Raw genomic sequence first — 15,994 nt, forward strand, 5'->3', positions numbered from 1 at the left:
TACCCAGCTCATCTGACATTAAGTTTAGTGATTTCTTGATTTCTTCTAATTCTTCAATTGTGGCCATATTTTTCTTTGGTCCCATGATGTAGCAGGTTGTTGTTGGCTCCTGGCCTGTGATCTGAGGCCCGACTCAGCCCGATACTAGCCGCTGGCGGAGGCCCGACTCAGCCCACCAAAAAATTTAAATCCAATATGATAATACTGGATTTGATATGATAAAGGTGTTATATTTAGCCAAAAACGAAGCGAAGTTAGCAACTAGCGACATCAGATGTTAGCATGCACGCACCGGGAACGGCACACACATGCTTCCTCCTTTAATAACAAAGACGTTTCCAAAGTGCTGCACATAGAATCAACATAGATAAGACCAATAGTCATGAAATAAATTAATAATAAGTAAAACAACAATAAAAATAAATAAAACATGCAAAGATAAAAAAAACTAATAAAATCAACAAATAAATACAGCATACAAAAGATAAAACCAATAAAATCAACCTGGATAAAACAGTAAAAACCAAACAATAAAACAGAGGAGCACACAACTCACAAGGTGTTAAAAACCAGAGAATTAAAGTGGGTCTTCAGACGAGACTTAAAACACTCCACTGTGGGGGCTGTTTGGACGAGGAGGGGCAGAGCGTTCCAGAGTCTGGGACCAGCCACAGAGACAGCCCTGTCCCCTCCTGGTTTTAAGTCTCGTCTTAGGCACCATGAGCTGAAAATGGCCCTCAGACCTCAGAGAACATGCTGGAGAGCAGGTTTGGAGGAGGAGGTCAGTAATGTATTGAGGGGCCACTCCATTCAAAGCTTTAAAAACAAAGTTAATTCTATAATTAATAGGAAGCCAGTGCAAAGACGCAAGAATTTGGGTAATGTGATCGTGTTTCCAGGCCCCTGTTAAAAGTCGCAGTTCAGCGTTCTGGACTAACTGCAAACGGGAAAGAGCCCGTTGGCTGATGCCGAAATAAAGTGTGTTACAGTTGTCCAGATGATTTGAAGAAAAAAAAAGTGCACAACTTGTTCAAAAAGGCTAAAAGATAAAAAACGGTTTTACCTTTGATAAAAGACGAAGATGATAAAAGCACAATTTCAAAACACCATTAATTTGTTTGTCAAGTTTAAAATCACTGTCTATGGTGACACCAAGGCTGGTGACTTTGGGACGTACAAAATCCTTGAGAGATCCCAAGTCAATGTGGGCACTTCCAAACAACATAACCTCTGTCTTGCCCTCAGTACATTTTTAAAAAATTCTGTGATAACCAAGCCCTGACATCACATAGACAGTCGAGTAGGGGTGTCAGGGGGCAAAGGCTGTTTTTAGCGATAGGCATGTAGATTTGACAATCATCAGTATAAAAATGGTAGGCCACATCATGTTTTTAAAAAATCTGAGTGGGAGGAGATACAGAGCAAAGAGGATGGGACCCAGGATAGAACCCTGGGGAACTCCACAATGAAGAGGCTGCAGACGAGGTGGACTCCCCAAGCCTGATGCCAAAACACCTCTGACAGGTAGGGTCTAAACCACTCCAGAACGGTCCCCCTGACACCCACGCAGTCTCTCAGGTGGTCTAAAAGAATTGCATGGTCAGCTGTGTCAAAAGCTGCAGTGAGGTCTAAAAGCACTAAAATGGCTGAACTGCCAGAATCAGTTGTTGAAAGGAGATCATTAAAAACCTTTAAAAGTGCAGACTCAGCAGTCGCAATGTTTCTGTGTAGGCTCTCAGTTGTCCAGGTGGTTTCTATAGCACAGAAGCTTGAATCTTCTACTGGACTGGGTTGCTTGACGTGAGGACGTTTCGCTTCAAATCACAGAAGCTTCCTCAGCTAAAATTCTTGCTCTGGTAGTCTGACTTCTGTCTTGACTCTTGTAGAGAAGAATAAACCAGAAGCCAACAAAAGCTGGAGTTTTTTTAACCTAACCAGAGGCTGACTGCTATAGGCTAGTGACTAAACAATAGCTCTAATTAGCACCTATTGTGCTCTAGTTAGCACTCTCCTAATGACAGGACGGAAGCCTCCCCTGACGACTCTCTCCTGATGACATGAATGACTCATTACCATGAACAAAAGACTGAAACTGCTTTGACCTGAGTACCACATTGTGAACAGGGGACAAAGCGTGTCTGAGACCCGCTCCGCGGTTAAGGCTGAGTTTCAACTGTTTTACAAAGAATGCTTCCTTGACACCTCTCTCAAACCATTTCTTCTCTCTGGCTAAGATTTTAACTTCCTTGTCCTCAAACGTGTGGTTAGTGTCTTTCAGGTGGAGATGAACTGCAGACTGAGGTCCACTGGCGACCTCTCTGCGGTGCTGGTATAGCCTCTTGTGTAAAAGTTGCTTCGTCTCACCTATGTAGTGTTCATTACAGTTTTCCTGACATCTGATATGATACACTACATTGCTCTGTAACTAGGGATCCTGTCCTTAGGGTGAACTAACTTCTGTCTCAAGGTGTTGACTGGTTTAAAGTAAACTGCGATTTTGTGCTGTCTGAAGATCCTCTGTAGTTTTTCCCCTACTCCTGCTAAATAAGGGAGAGACACTCTTCTTGTCTCAGTCTCCTGTGTATCTGGTCTCTTTGTTTTCTGGGACTTCTGCACTTTGTCCAGGGACCAACGTGGGTACCCACATACTGTGAGGGCTTTCCGTACAAATTGTTACTCTTTAGCCCTTCCCTCTGCAGTTGTGAGCACCTGTAGGGCTCTGTGTTGAAGAGTCCTGATCACCCCAAGCTTGTGTTCAAGGGGGTGGTTTGAGCCAAAGAGCAGATATTGGTCAGTGTGAGTGGGTTTTCTATAAACCTCTGTCTGGAGCTGCCTGTTCTCTCCAATCATAACATCACAGTCCAAGAAGGCTAAATGGTTGTTTCTGGCATCCTCACGTGTGAACTTGATATTGGAGTCCACCAAATTGGTGTGTTCTGTAAAGTCCTCGACCTCCTGTTGCTTGATTTTAACCCATGTGTCATCGACATATCTGAACCAGCGACTGGGAGAGATGCCCGTGAACGACGTCAAGGCTGTCTTCTCCACTCGCTCCATGTACAGATTGGCCACAATGGGGGATACCGGAGACCCCACCGCACAACCATGGATCTGCCTGTAGTAATTCCCCCTAAACAGGAAATACGTGGTGTTAAGACAGATCTCCAAGAGTTTGGTCCTTTCAGGTAGAGACACATCTTCCAGCAGTCTCTGCCTCACAGCTGAGATGGCCTCAGCGGTGGGGATGCAGGTGAACAACGAAGTCACATCAAATTATACCATAGTTTCGGCCTCAGCGGTGGGGATGCAGGTGAACAACGAAGTCACATCAAATTATACCATAGTTTCATCTGCCTCCAGCTGCAGGTCCTTGATTTTGTTCACAAAATCTTGTGTGTTCTCCACATGGTGGTCTGAGTTACCCACTAGAGGAGCCAAAATCCACTTGGCCAAATTGTATGTGATGGAATCTGTGCTACATACAATAGGCCTGAGTGGCACGTCCTGTTTGTGGATTTTGGGCAGTCCATAGATGCATGGAGTGGCGTCCCCCGGATACAGTGTGTAGTATGTCTGCCTGTCGATGAGTCCCTCTTTCTCCAGGTTTTGGAGGCAGCTAATGATTTTCTTCTTATAGCCACTCGTGGGGGTCTCTCTTCAGACGTTCGTATGTAATGGAGTCATTGAGCAAAATGACTCAATGACTCCAGTACATACGAACGTGATTTGATTTCTGTGATTTGAAGCAAAACGTCCTAACGTCAAGCAACCCAGTCCAGTCGAAGATTCAAGCTTCTCTACTATGCAGACTCAGCACTATGAAATGCTTTGTAAATGGATCCAATGTGCCATTTTTATCTAAAAAAGGCTGCAACTGTGTAAAGACACATTTCTCAAAAATTTTTGACACAAGTGGTAACTTGGAGATAGGTTGATAAACTGAAAAAGCTGTGGGATCCAAACACGTTTTTTTGATCAGTGGCTCCACAATAGCTTTTTTACAAAAAGAAAGCAAAATTCCAGAAGACAGACTACTATTAATAATTTCTTCAACAAAAGAGCTAATGGTGTCCCAAACCTCCTTTAAAAAAAAAAAAAAAAAAGCGAGGGGGGACCAGGTCAGTGGGACAGGAAGAGGGTTTTAGTTTCTTAACTACTCCTGTCAGCACAGTCAGACACAGGCTGAAACTTGCTAAAAACACACAAGCACTGATTTGCTACACAATGACACACTGGGGAGGCAGATATATTGATCCTAATGGCATCAACCTTAAAAAAGTGGAGAAATTTTTCACACGTTTCACTTGTAATTTCCAGTGAAGGGGACGGACTGGAATTAAAAACAGAATCAATGGGACATCAGAGCGATGGTTCCGCCATCGCTTTGATGGCAGCACATTAGGAGAGCTCCAAATGAACCAAGGATAAATTATTAATAGCCCCTTTCCAGTTGAAGTCTTTTTTTAAATGTTAAATACTGAGGGGGCATATATCACCCTTAATTTATTTTGAAAGAAAATTGCGAAATACAGTTTTTTCTCTTTTTCTTAACCTGACATCAGAAGCTAAAGCTAATTAGCATGTTAGCTAAGATCAAAGACATGGCTGATCTACAAACCATCCTGGAGGAGCCGAGGGGATTTCGCCAGGAAAACAATGAAAAGTTAGAGACAATCAAAGATGAACTAACAAGAACAAACATAAGGCTGGATCAAACCAAGAAGCAAATTGAACAAGCAGGGGAGAGACTGCAAACTGCTGAAGAGGTCGTAACAGAGATGCTAAAGCTACAGGTGAAGTTGGATGAAAGGCTAACAGACATGGAAAGTCGCTCCCGACAGGCCAACATAATTTATGGAGTCTGTGAGGGCACTGAGAAAGACGCAACTACAGTAACATCTTTCACGGAAAACTACTGCGCGTGGGACTTCAGTTGCTGGAGGAAGAGTTTCCTGACATGCACATCAAGAGGGCGCACCGCTCCCTTGGACCACAGCCTCTGGCAGCGGCGCCGCCACACTCCATCATAGTTAAGTTTGATAGCTTTAAGACTAAAGACTTGTTGCTATACAAAGCTTGGCAGATGAAAGGATTTAAATGGATGGACAAACGCATAAACCTTGATAATGACTACCCGGTGCCCATTATCAACAAAAGGCGAGAATACACTGCGATCCGCAAGGTCCTGAGGGAGAACCAAGTCCTGTTCCAAACCCTGTACCCGGCCAGCCTGTGGGTTAAATACAAAGACGAAACTAAAACCTGCAATTCGACAGCAGACGCAGCTGAGGACCTGATGAAGAGCGGATACGTGTTGAAAACAGCTAAAGCACCAGAGTTGCTCATGGAAAAGATTAAACAGCTGACTTGGATGAGAGTGGAACAGTCTAAGAGGACCGAACAGGACCACAGAGAAGCGCCACACGTTCAGACGACCAACAGCTGAATGAGGAGTCGGGATCGGCTTTTTCATTTCACCACCATTTTCATTATATTTGGTTTTAAAAGGACATGGGGTGAGTAAACAGCGAAATGTGACCGAGGTTCTTTTGAGTTACAGTGAGGAAAATAAGTATTTGAACACCATGCGATTCTGCAAGTTCTCCCACTTAGAAATCATGGGGGGCTCTGAAATTTTCATCTTAGGTGCATGTCCACTGTGAGAGACAATCTAAAATCAAAAAAAAAAAAAAAAAAAAAAAAAAAAAAAAAAATCCAGAAATCACAATGTATGATTTTTTTAACAATTTATTTGTACGAGGTCTGTCAATAAAGTATAGGTCCTTTTTATTTTTTCAAAAACTATATGGATTTCATTCATATGTTTTTACATCAGACATGCTTGAACCCTCGTGCGCATGCATGAGTTTTTCCACGCCTGTCGGTGACGTCATTCGCCTGTGAGCACTCCTTGTGGGAGGAGTCGTCCAGCCCCTCGTCGGAATTCCTTTGTCTGAGAAGTTGCTGAGAGACTGGCGCTTTGTTTTATCAAAATTTTTTCTAAACCTGTGAGGCACATCGAAGTGGACACGGTTCGAAAAATTAAGCTGGTTTTCGGTGAAAATTTTAACGGCTGATGAGAGATTTTGAGGTGATACTGTCGCTTTAAGGACTTCCCACGGTGCGAGACGTCGCGCAGTGCTCTCAGGTGCCGTTGTCAGCCTGTTTCAAGCTGAAAACCTCCACATTTCAGGCTCTATTGATCCAGGACGTCGTGAGAGAACAGAGAAGTTTCAGAAGAAGTCGGTTTCAGCATTTTATCCGGATATTCCACTGTTAAAGGAGATTTTTTTAATGAAAGATGTGCGGACGGATTGCAGCGTCAGCTCGCAGCGGCTGCGACGCTCCGCCACAGGAAAAATACCTCTGTTGGAAGCCTTCAGGACAAGTTGGAACATGTCCAGCTGTTAAACAATTTCTCATATACTCACTCCACTGAAAGCCATCAAAAGCCGCCTGGATTTTACAAATGGTTATCAACACGGAGGTGTTTTTCCTGTGCCGCCGCACCGCGCCGGCTGCGTCCATCCGCACGTCTTTCATTAAAAAATATATATATATCTCCTTTAACAGTGGACTATCCGGATAAAATGCTGAAACCGACTTCTTCTGAAACTTCTGTTCTCTCACGACGTCCTGGATCAATAGAGCCTGAAATGTGGAGGTTTTCAGCTTGAAACAGGCTGACGACGGCGCCTGGGACCGCTGCGTGACGTCTCGCACCGTGGGAAGTCCTTAAAGCGACAGTATCACCTCAAAATCTCTCATCAGCTGTTAAAACTTTCACCGAAAACCAGCTTAATTTTTCTAACCGTGTCCACTTCGATGTGCCTCACAGGTTTAGAAAAAATTCTAATCAAACAAAGCGCCAGTCTCTCAGCAACTTCTCAGACAAAGGAATTCCGACGAGGGGCTGGACGACTCCTCCCACAAGGAGTGCTCACAGGCGAATGACCTCACCGACAGGCGTGGAAAAACTCACGCATGCGCACGAGGGTTCAAGCATGTCTGATGTAAAAACATATGAATGAAATCCATATAGTTTTTGAAAAAAAATAAAAAGGACCTATACTTTAACAGACCTCGTATGTTACTGCTGCAAATAAGTATTTGAACACCTGCTAATCATCAGAAATTCTGGCCCTCAAAGACCTGTTAGTCCGCCTCTAAAAAGTCCACCTCCACTCCACTTATTCCAAATTAGAAGCACCTATTTGAGGTCGTTAGCTGCATAAAGACGCCTGTCCACCCCACACAATCAGTAAGACTCCAACTACTAACATGGCTAAGACCAAAGAGCTGTCCAAAGACACCAGAGACAAAATTGTAGACCTCCACAAGGCTGGAGAGGGCTACAGGGCAATTGCCAAGCAGCTTGGTGAAAAAAGAGCAACTGTTGGAGCAATTATTAGAAAATGGAAGAAGCTAAACATGACTGTCAATCGCCCTCGGACTGGGGCTCCATGCACGATCCCACCTCGTGGCTTATCAATGATCCTAAGAAAGAGAGCTGGCACCAGGGTTTCCAAGGTTACTGTGGGTAATACAATAAGACGTCATGGGTTAAAATCATGCATGGCACGGAAGGTTCCCCTGCTTAAATCAGCACACGTCCAGGCCCGTCTTAAGTTTGCCTGTGACCATTTGGATGATCCAGAGGAGTCATGGGAGAAAGTTATGTGGTCAGATAAGACCAAAATAGAACTTTTTGGTCTTAATTCCACTCGCCATGTTTGGAGGAAGAAGAATGCTGAGTACCATCCCAAAAACACCGTCCCTACTGTGAAGCATGGGGGTGGAAGCATTATGCTTTGGGGGTGTTGTTCTGCACATGGGACAGGACTGCTGCACTGTTATTAAGGAGAGGATGACCGGGGCCATGTACTGCGAGATTTTGGGGAACAACCTCCTTCCCTCAGTTAGAGCATTGAAGATGGGTCGTGGATGGGTCTTCCAACATGACAATGACCCGAAGCACACAGCCAGGATAACCAAGGAGTGGCTCCGTAAGACGCATATCAAGGTTCTGGAGTGGCCTAGCCAGTCTCCAGACCTAAACCCAATAGAGAATCTTTGGAGGGAGCTCAAACTCCGTGTTTCTCAGCAACAGCCCAGTAACCTGGCTGATCTAGAGAAGATCTGTATGGAGGAGTGGACCAAAATCCCTCCTGCAGTGTGTGCAAACCTGGTGAAAAACTACAGGAAACATTTGATCTCTGTAATTACAAACAAAGGCTACTGTACCAAATATTAACACTGATTTTCACAGGTGTTCAGATACTTATTTGCAGCAGTAACATACAAATAAATTATTTAAAAAAAAAATTATACATTGTGATTTCCGGATTTTTTTTTTTTTTTTTTTTTTTTTAAGATTATGTCTCTCACAGTGGACATGCACCTAAGATGAAAATTTCAGACCCCTCCATGATTTCTAAGTGGGAGAACTTGCAAAATCGCAGGGTGTTCTAATACTTATTTTCCTCACTGTAACTCTTCAACATGGCTTCAGCCATTAAACACGCCCTTCCACTGGACACAGATCAGAAGGGCTCGTCTTAGAGCGCCCTCTAGGAGTGTCAGGGTCTGTGAGTCAGACCCCTTCATAGGTGTCACTTTTTTTGTTGTTCTGTTTGAGCATGTTTGATATGTGTGTTTCTTGTTGGTCTTTGTTTACACTCTGCAGTTCTGAGCACAAAAGGGGAAGCTTGTCACATTTATTCAATGGGTTCATTAGAGACACTTTCAAATGCAAAGCAGGCCAATAAGATTTATTTTATGGAATACAAATGGTGTTCTCAGTCTAGTGAAACATTGGAAAATGTTATCGGAATTAAAAAGAGAAAAGGTACAAGTTGTGTTCATCCAAGTATCCCACCTGGACGACACTGAGCACGCTAAATTAAATAAGACGGGATATAAAAAAGTCTATTTCTCTTCACATGACTCAGGAAGGTGAAGGAGGGTGGTGGTGAACTTTCAATACATATCTGAACATAAAGATAATGAAGGGAGATATATTATAGGGAAAATCCAAGGGGTCTTGGTAAGCCTTTTAAACATTTAACATACCTCCAGGCAGTGACTGGTCAGTTTAGAAACATTTTTGATGCCATGACTTCTAAAAGTCAAGGCATTATAATATGTGGAGGGGACTTCAACATCAGACTACGTCCTAAAGGAGATTCATCTAATGGGAAAACAGACAAAACATTTAAGTAAAAGAATTAATAGACCTTATCGGAGTTCCGCGCACACAGGGGTTGATGGGATGCCAGTGTTACAAACAAACCCCCGTGCTTCACTTGCTTCAGCAAAACAGTTCAATATCGCTCATGAGCGCACGCTCTTCAAGGACGTTTTGCATCTAAATCACACCAATTTGACAACAAAATGATATTCAGAAGCTTTTCTGGTAGGAAATGAAAAAGTGTGCAAGCGAAAAACTTCTTCAGGAAGGTAAACTGGTCACCAGCCTGCATGAAAACAGGCGCATGAAAAAGCTTAATGTCGCTGTAGTGGAGGAGGGATCAACAAGCACTAAAACAGGCAGAAAAATCATGAAGAAATAAGCTTTATTATCACACACCTGGTTTAGCTCATAGCCAAGTTGAAGTGGGTTTGGGTGCAGTTCTGTGGGCTTCCCATCAGTGAAGTGTACACTGCAGACACCAGAATTCTTGTTGGGTGTCCAGTTCTTTACATAGCCAAAGCCCAGCTGCTTTCTGTTCACTAACTTTGTCCATTCTGCTCTACTGGCTGGCTCAGTTGGGAATGGGAATAGCTGAAATGGCCTTGGGCAATCACAATCCCCAGATGCAAACCTTCAGTTGTGCAGTCCACACACTCTCCGCTTCCATCTCTCAATAGATTATGTGCTATTCCCACAGTCTTTCACTGCACATATCCTGCCCATCTTGCCTCTACTACCAGTTGAACATCTGCTGCTGGTCTTGGATCACTGAAGTCCAAGTGTAGAGAGAGAACTAAGCATGAATTGCTGATGAAAACATAGCCCGATGCAACAGAAAGCAGTGCCTGACATGCGTGTACATGGGTTTGTTTGTAACGACAGCGGCGACCGGAAGTGGATTTCTGACATGCGCACTCGGAACTCCAATATGGTCTATATCTTAATGAAGGCCTTGGGAATTCTAGATGTGTGGAGGGAGATGAACCCAACATGACTCCGCAGCACACAAGCTACATTCTCGCCCTGATTATTTTTTCATGTTTAAAAACAATTGATTCAGATCCATTTCCTGTGATGTTGGCACCAGTGCCCTCTCAGACCACAATCCTGTTTACCTGTCACTACAACTGGATAACAAACACAGAACTACAGTCTGGAAGCTAAATGCAAACTTTACGAAGGATAAGGTAATTAATGAAAGATTAAAATGAGAAATTAGGCCATATTTAGAATTTAATGACAATGATGAGGTGTCACCACCGGTGGTATGGGACGCTCGAAAAACATAAATTAGAAGTAAAAATCACAGCTATTTCAGCCACAGCTAAAAAACACAAAAATCAGACAATTAAAGAACTAAAAGAGGAGCTACTGAAGTTACAGATGGAACATTCAAAATCCCCACAGGACACAGTCAAAGCTCAATAATAACAGTGAAAAGTGAAACTGATGAAATAAATACTCAGGAGATGCAGTGGAAATGCTTTTTACTAAACACAATACTATGTCACAGGGGGTAAAGCACTGAAACTACTTCATACAGACAGAGGACAATTCACAAAATAAAAAAAATCCACTGACCAAAAAGATAGATACCAGCTTTGAGAAAATAAAGCAGTGTTTTTATGAATATTATCAGAAACTTTATTGTCAGCCACAATTGAGTAGCAACGATCAAATTGACTCTTTCCTGTCATCACTGAATCTACCAAGCATAAGTGATGTTCAAAATGAAAGACTGATATCAAAAATAACAGAAGAGGAAGTTTTATCAGCCATCAAGACACTGAAAACAGGGAAATCTCCAGGGTCAGATGGTTTTAATTCGGAATGGTACACAAGTATGCAGGAAGAACTGCTGCCAACATTACTAAAAACACTTAACTGGGTCATGGAAAAGAAAGTTACTCCCCCTCCTAGAATGAAGCTATAATTTCAATAATTCCAAAAGAGAAAGGAGACAAATTAGAATGTAGCAACTACTGTCCAGTCAGCGTACAGATTATAAATTATTCACTTCCATACTCTCCAAAAGGCTTGTAAAAATACTGCCAGACCTCATCAACAATGACCAGACTGGCTTCATCAGACAAAGACAAACCCAAGATAATATAAGGAAGGAAGACCCTACTTATAATGAAGCATGTCAACCAGCACAAACTACAAACCCTACTTCTAAGTTTAGATGTGGAAAAGGCATTTGATTCGGCACGATGGAATTTTTTTTATAAAAGTTCTATTAAAGTTTGGCTTTCACCCTCTTAGTATTTTTACCGCGCTGTACAGCAGACCGACGGCCAGAGTTCAAGTTAATGGGGACCTGACTAAAGAGATTATTCTACAGAGAGAAACACGACAGGGATGTGAGGCCTTCCCTCTCATTTGCCCTTTTCTTCGAACCCTTGGCTCAGTGGATACGTCACAGGTTGGCTATTAAAGGGGTCACAATGACACCCAGGGAACAAAAGATAGCTTTATTTGCTGATGATGTGTTGGTTTTTTTAACCCAAACCTAACCAGACACTCCCTAAATTATTGACAATACTCGAGGAATACGGTTCACTCTCAGGATATAAAATTAATGTCAACAAAACCCAAACACTATGTTTGAATTTTAATCCAATGACTAAAATTAAAAACAGCTATAAATGGAAGTGGGATTCAGAAGACATAAAATACTTGGGGGTTGTTTTGACAAAAGATCTAACTAAACTGTCTGATGCTAACTATGGCCCCTTAAACTCAAAGATAAAATCAGATTTACAAAGATGGAAAAGCACAGTCAGGAGGTAGTAACTCTGAGAAAGCAGATGACTCACCGACATTGATCCAAGTCTCCATTAAAAACAGTATATCAGTGATGTGAAGAAATCTTGCAGAATAAAAGTCTTGTTCACCACAGAGCACGCATTCACATGTACGCACCTCATAGATGTTGCCAGGTTAGCCGCCTGGCATATATATAAGTTCTAAATCAATATATATGGCTTAGCAACATAATACAGTGATACACCAGCCACAATGGCACACCAGCGGTTTTTCTTTTTTGCTGTTTTTTTTTTTTTTTCAGGCCTCCTGCACACTCCTGCAATATTTTCAGCTCCTGCGCGACCTGCACCTTTCAGTCCAGCTGATCCATGTCGTATTTTAGGATAGCCGTGTGTCAGTGCACCTTACCTTAAAGTAGACCTGCATTGAAATAAAAGTGGTCTGATCTCAGAAAGAAATAGCTGATATGTATTTATAAGACACTTATGAATGCAGTAAAGTAAATCTGCAAGCCCAAAATTGTAATTCAGCAGAGAAAGCTTCATTTAAAAATGACAAATTTGCAGCTAAAATTTGGCGCTCCGAGAAAACTGTTTATACAACCCCTGGCAAAAATTATGGAATCACCGGCCTCGGAGGATGTTCATTCAGTTGTTTAATTTTGTAAAAAAAAAAAAAAGCAAATCACAGACATGACACAAAACTAAAGTCATTTCAAATGGCAACTTTCTGGCTTTAAGAAACACTAAGAAATCAGGAAAACAAATTGTGGCAGTCAGTAACGGTTACTTTTCTAGACCAAGCAGAGGGAAAAAAATATGGAATCACTCAATTCTGAGGAATAAATTATGGAATCATGAAAAACAAAAGAATCACTAGTATTTTGTTGCACCACCTCTGGCTTTTATAACAGCTTGCAGTCTCTGAGGCATGGACTTGAGTGACAAACAGTACTCTTAATCAATCTGGCTCCAACTTTCTCTGATTGCTGTTGCCAGATCAGCTTTGCAGGTTGGAGCCTTGTCATGGACCATTTTCTTCAACTTCCACCAAAGATTTTCAATTGGATTAAGATCCGGACTATTTGCAGGCCATGACACTGACCCTATGTGTCTTTTTGCAAGGAATGTTTTCACAGTTTTTGCTCTATGGCAAGATGCATTATCATCTTGAAAAATGATATCATCCCCAAACATCCTTTCAATTGATGGGATAAGAAAAGTGTCCAAAATATCAACGTAAACTTGTGCATTTATTGATGATGTAATGACAGCCATCTCCCCAGTGCCTTTACCTGACATGCAGCCCCATATCATCAATGACTGTGGAAATTTACATGTTCTCTTCAGGCAGTCATCTTTATAAATCTCATTGGAACGGCACCAAACAAAAGTTCCAGCATCATCACCTTGCCCAATGCAGATTCGAGATTCATCACTGAATATGACTTTCATCCAATCATCCACAGTCCACGAGGTGTGATCACTCCTTTTTAGATGCAGACTAACGAGCAGATATGATTTGATGCAGGTGTTAGTTTTGGGGATGAAAATTTACAGGGTGATTCCATAATTTATTCCTCAGAATTGAGTGATTCCATATTTTTTCTCTCTGCTTGGTCTAAAAAAGTAACCGTTACTGACTGCCACAATTTTTTTTTCTTGATTTCTTATAGTGTTTCTTAAAGCCAGAAAGCTGCCATTTGAAATGACTTTAGTTTTGTGTCATGTCTGTGATCTGCTTTTTTTCTACAAAATTAAACAACTGAATGAACATCTTCCGAGGCCGGTGATTCCATAATTATTGCCAGGTGTTATACATCCAGGACATTGCAGTGACGTGAGGGAGAAGACAGAACGGCTAGCGCCTTCAGTCCGATCCCGCATTGAAACTGATCTTATCTGTTAGTAATGTTACTGTTATACACATCCTGGTTTCAACATCCAAAAGTAAGCTACAATGAATGCAAGATACAGCTCTACATGCTCACACCAGCGGCGACATCGACAGCGGGCGACGTTCTTCCCCGAAGCGTTGCTCTCACCACCTCCGATGCACTTACCGAGTCTGAGGGCTCGGTAAATGCCGCAGCGGGCCACTCACACCGCCCTCGTGTCTGCTGTGCAGAGCTGCGGCCAACTCCAGCACCACCTCCCTGTCTACTGAATGGAGCTGCGGCCAACTTGGCAACAAGTCCAGAGACTACACTCGCTGTTTTGATGTGGAGTGCTCTGGCCGCCCGCAAGGACAGACTTCTTGCGGAAAAATCCGCAGCGCCGCACGGTCTCGGTAATCTCAGCCGCAGAGCTCCGTGGCCACAGAGAAGTTTGTATATTTTTAATGACTTGGATTCCTTGCGGGTCCCGCATCCGTACCCCGCAACGGTAACACCGGAGGCTAAAGACAGTAGATTTTCAATGCAACACCACTCAATCAAATGGGCCTATGAAAAAGTCCCCAAAAATAATTTTCAAGCAAAAAAAAAAAAAAAAAAAAAAATGTATAATCACCAAACATACCAAAAGACAATATGAAGTTTTAAAAAAAGTCAGTCCTTCCGTATAAGACAATAAAAAGTTGCTTTTGTAAGAGATGCAAACTGACGTAAATCCACAAATTACAGTTGGCACGCGCAATGCATGCTGGGATAGTGTCTTCTCTTTGACGTCACTGCATGGAGGGCCAAATTTTAGCTGTAAATTTGTCATTTTTAAACAACAATTTCTCAGTTGAAGTACAAATCTGGGCTTGCAGATTTACTTTACTACATTCAGAAGGCACTGATGTGTAAATATAAGTCATTTTTGGTCGAAAGATCTGACTGCAGGTCTACTTTAAAGTTTCCTTGATCAGGAAGCAGAGAGCCCCTTTAACATCACATCAAACCCAATAAAATGATATTCTGATCAGTCATTTTCATGCTTTTAATTAAATAAACAGGAAACAAGTTTAATTTGTGAAAAATAAATTAAGAATTGAACGGCATTTAGCCGAAAAACAAGCTAGCTGACCTTAACCCTAACGAGTGACATTCTCACATTGTGGCTCTTACTAATCACATATCTTATAATGTCATAAAAGATATTAGATAGCTATAATTTCATCTTTATATGAAGTGATTTTTCACGAAATACACCAACTAACAGTTAGCCATTAGCTTAGCCCTCCCGGAGTAAAAAAAAAAAAAAGTGGCTTTAATGCGCTCACAGCTTCACTTACCGCAGTCCTTTGCTCTGAACTGTCCACCGCGAAGCCATAAACCATACAAACTGCTTTACAAGGACACAGAGGAAGCAAAACACGATACTTTATAAAGACCGACTCCGACAACGTCAACCAACCAGGAACACGAGCCGCTATCGCGAGAAGAGCAACCACTTTGTTCCACACTCTACCGCCACCTAGTGGAATGGCACGGAGTGTAGGAGTTTCAGCACAAACCGAATCCGAACCACATTCAGAATCATTCGCCTTTATTCGCCAAGTATATACAAAAATACATTTGACTCCGGTTTGAGCTGCACCCTCACTAAGCACAGTAACAAGGTGTGTGTTAAACTGTAAATTTCCAATTTTCCTGGGTGTAATTGGGAGCGAACACAAAAGACTCAAAGACTCAAGACTCAAGACTCACTGTCTAACTGTATAACTGTAATATTATACACATCAGCGGCCTGCAGAGCTGATCTCTATATAACACTGTCTAACTGTATAACTGTAATATTATACACATCAGAGGCCTGCAGAGCTGATCTCTATATAACACTGTCTAACTGTATAACTGTAATATTATACACAACAGCGGCCTGCAGCGCTGATCTCTATATAACACTGTCTAACTGTATAACTGTAATATTATACACAACAGCGGCCTGCAGAGCTGATCTCTATATAACACTGTCTAACTGTATAACTGTAATATTATACACAACAGCGGCCTGCAGCGCTGATCTCTATATAACACTGTCTAACTGTATAACTGTAATATTATACACAACAGAGGCCTGCAGAGCTGATCTCTATATAACACTG

The 15,994-nt window shown here is 42.1% G+C and overlaps 1 protein-coding gene across 2 annotated transcripts in view; it reads right to left on the reverse strand.

Moving 5' to 3' along the window:
* ncoa4 (nuclear receptor coactivator 4) overlaps positions 1 to 15,323 on the reverse strand; it is a 51,347-nt gene extending 36,024 nt beyond the window's left edge. For both annotated transcript variants that reach the window (XM_034184777.1, XM_034184776.1), the window contains exon 1: positions 15,182 to 15,323. In XM_034184777.1, coding sequence (XP_034040668.1) covers positions 15,182 to 15,219 — 38 coding nt within the window. In that variant the 5' untranslated portion in view covers positions 15,220 to 15,323. The remainder of the gene's footprint in view (positions 1 to 15,181) is intronic.
* Between the last annotated feature and the right edge of the window lie 671 nt (positions 15,324 to 15,994).

The sequence above is a fragment of the Thalassophryne amazonica genome, chromosome 13 (genome assembly GCF_902500255.1).
Source record: "Thalassophryne amazonica chromosome 13, fThaAma1.1, whole genome shotgun sequence".
Classification (NCBI taxonomy): domain Eukaryota; kingdom Metazoa; phylum Chordata; class Actinopteri; order Batrachoidiformes; family Batrachoididae; genus Thalassophryne; species Thalassophryne amazonica.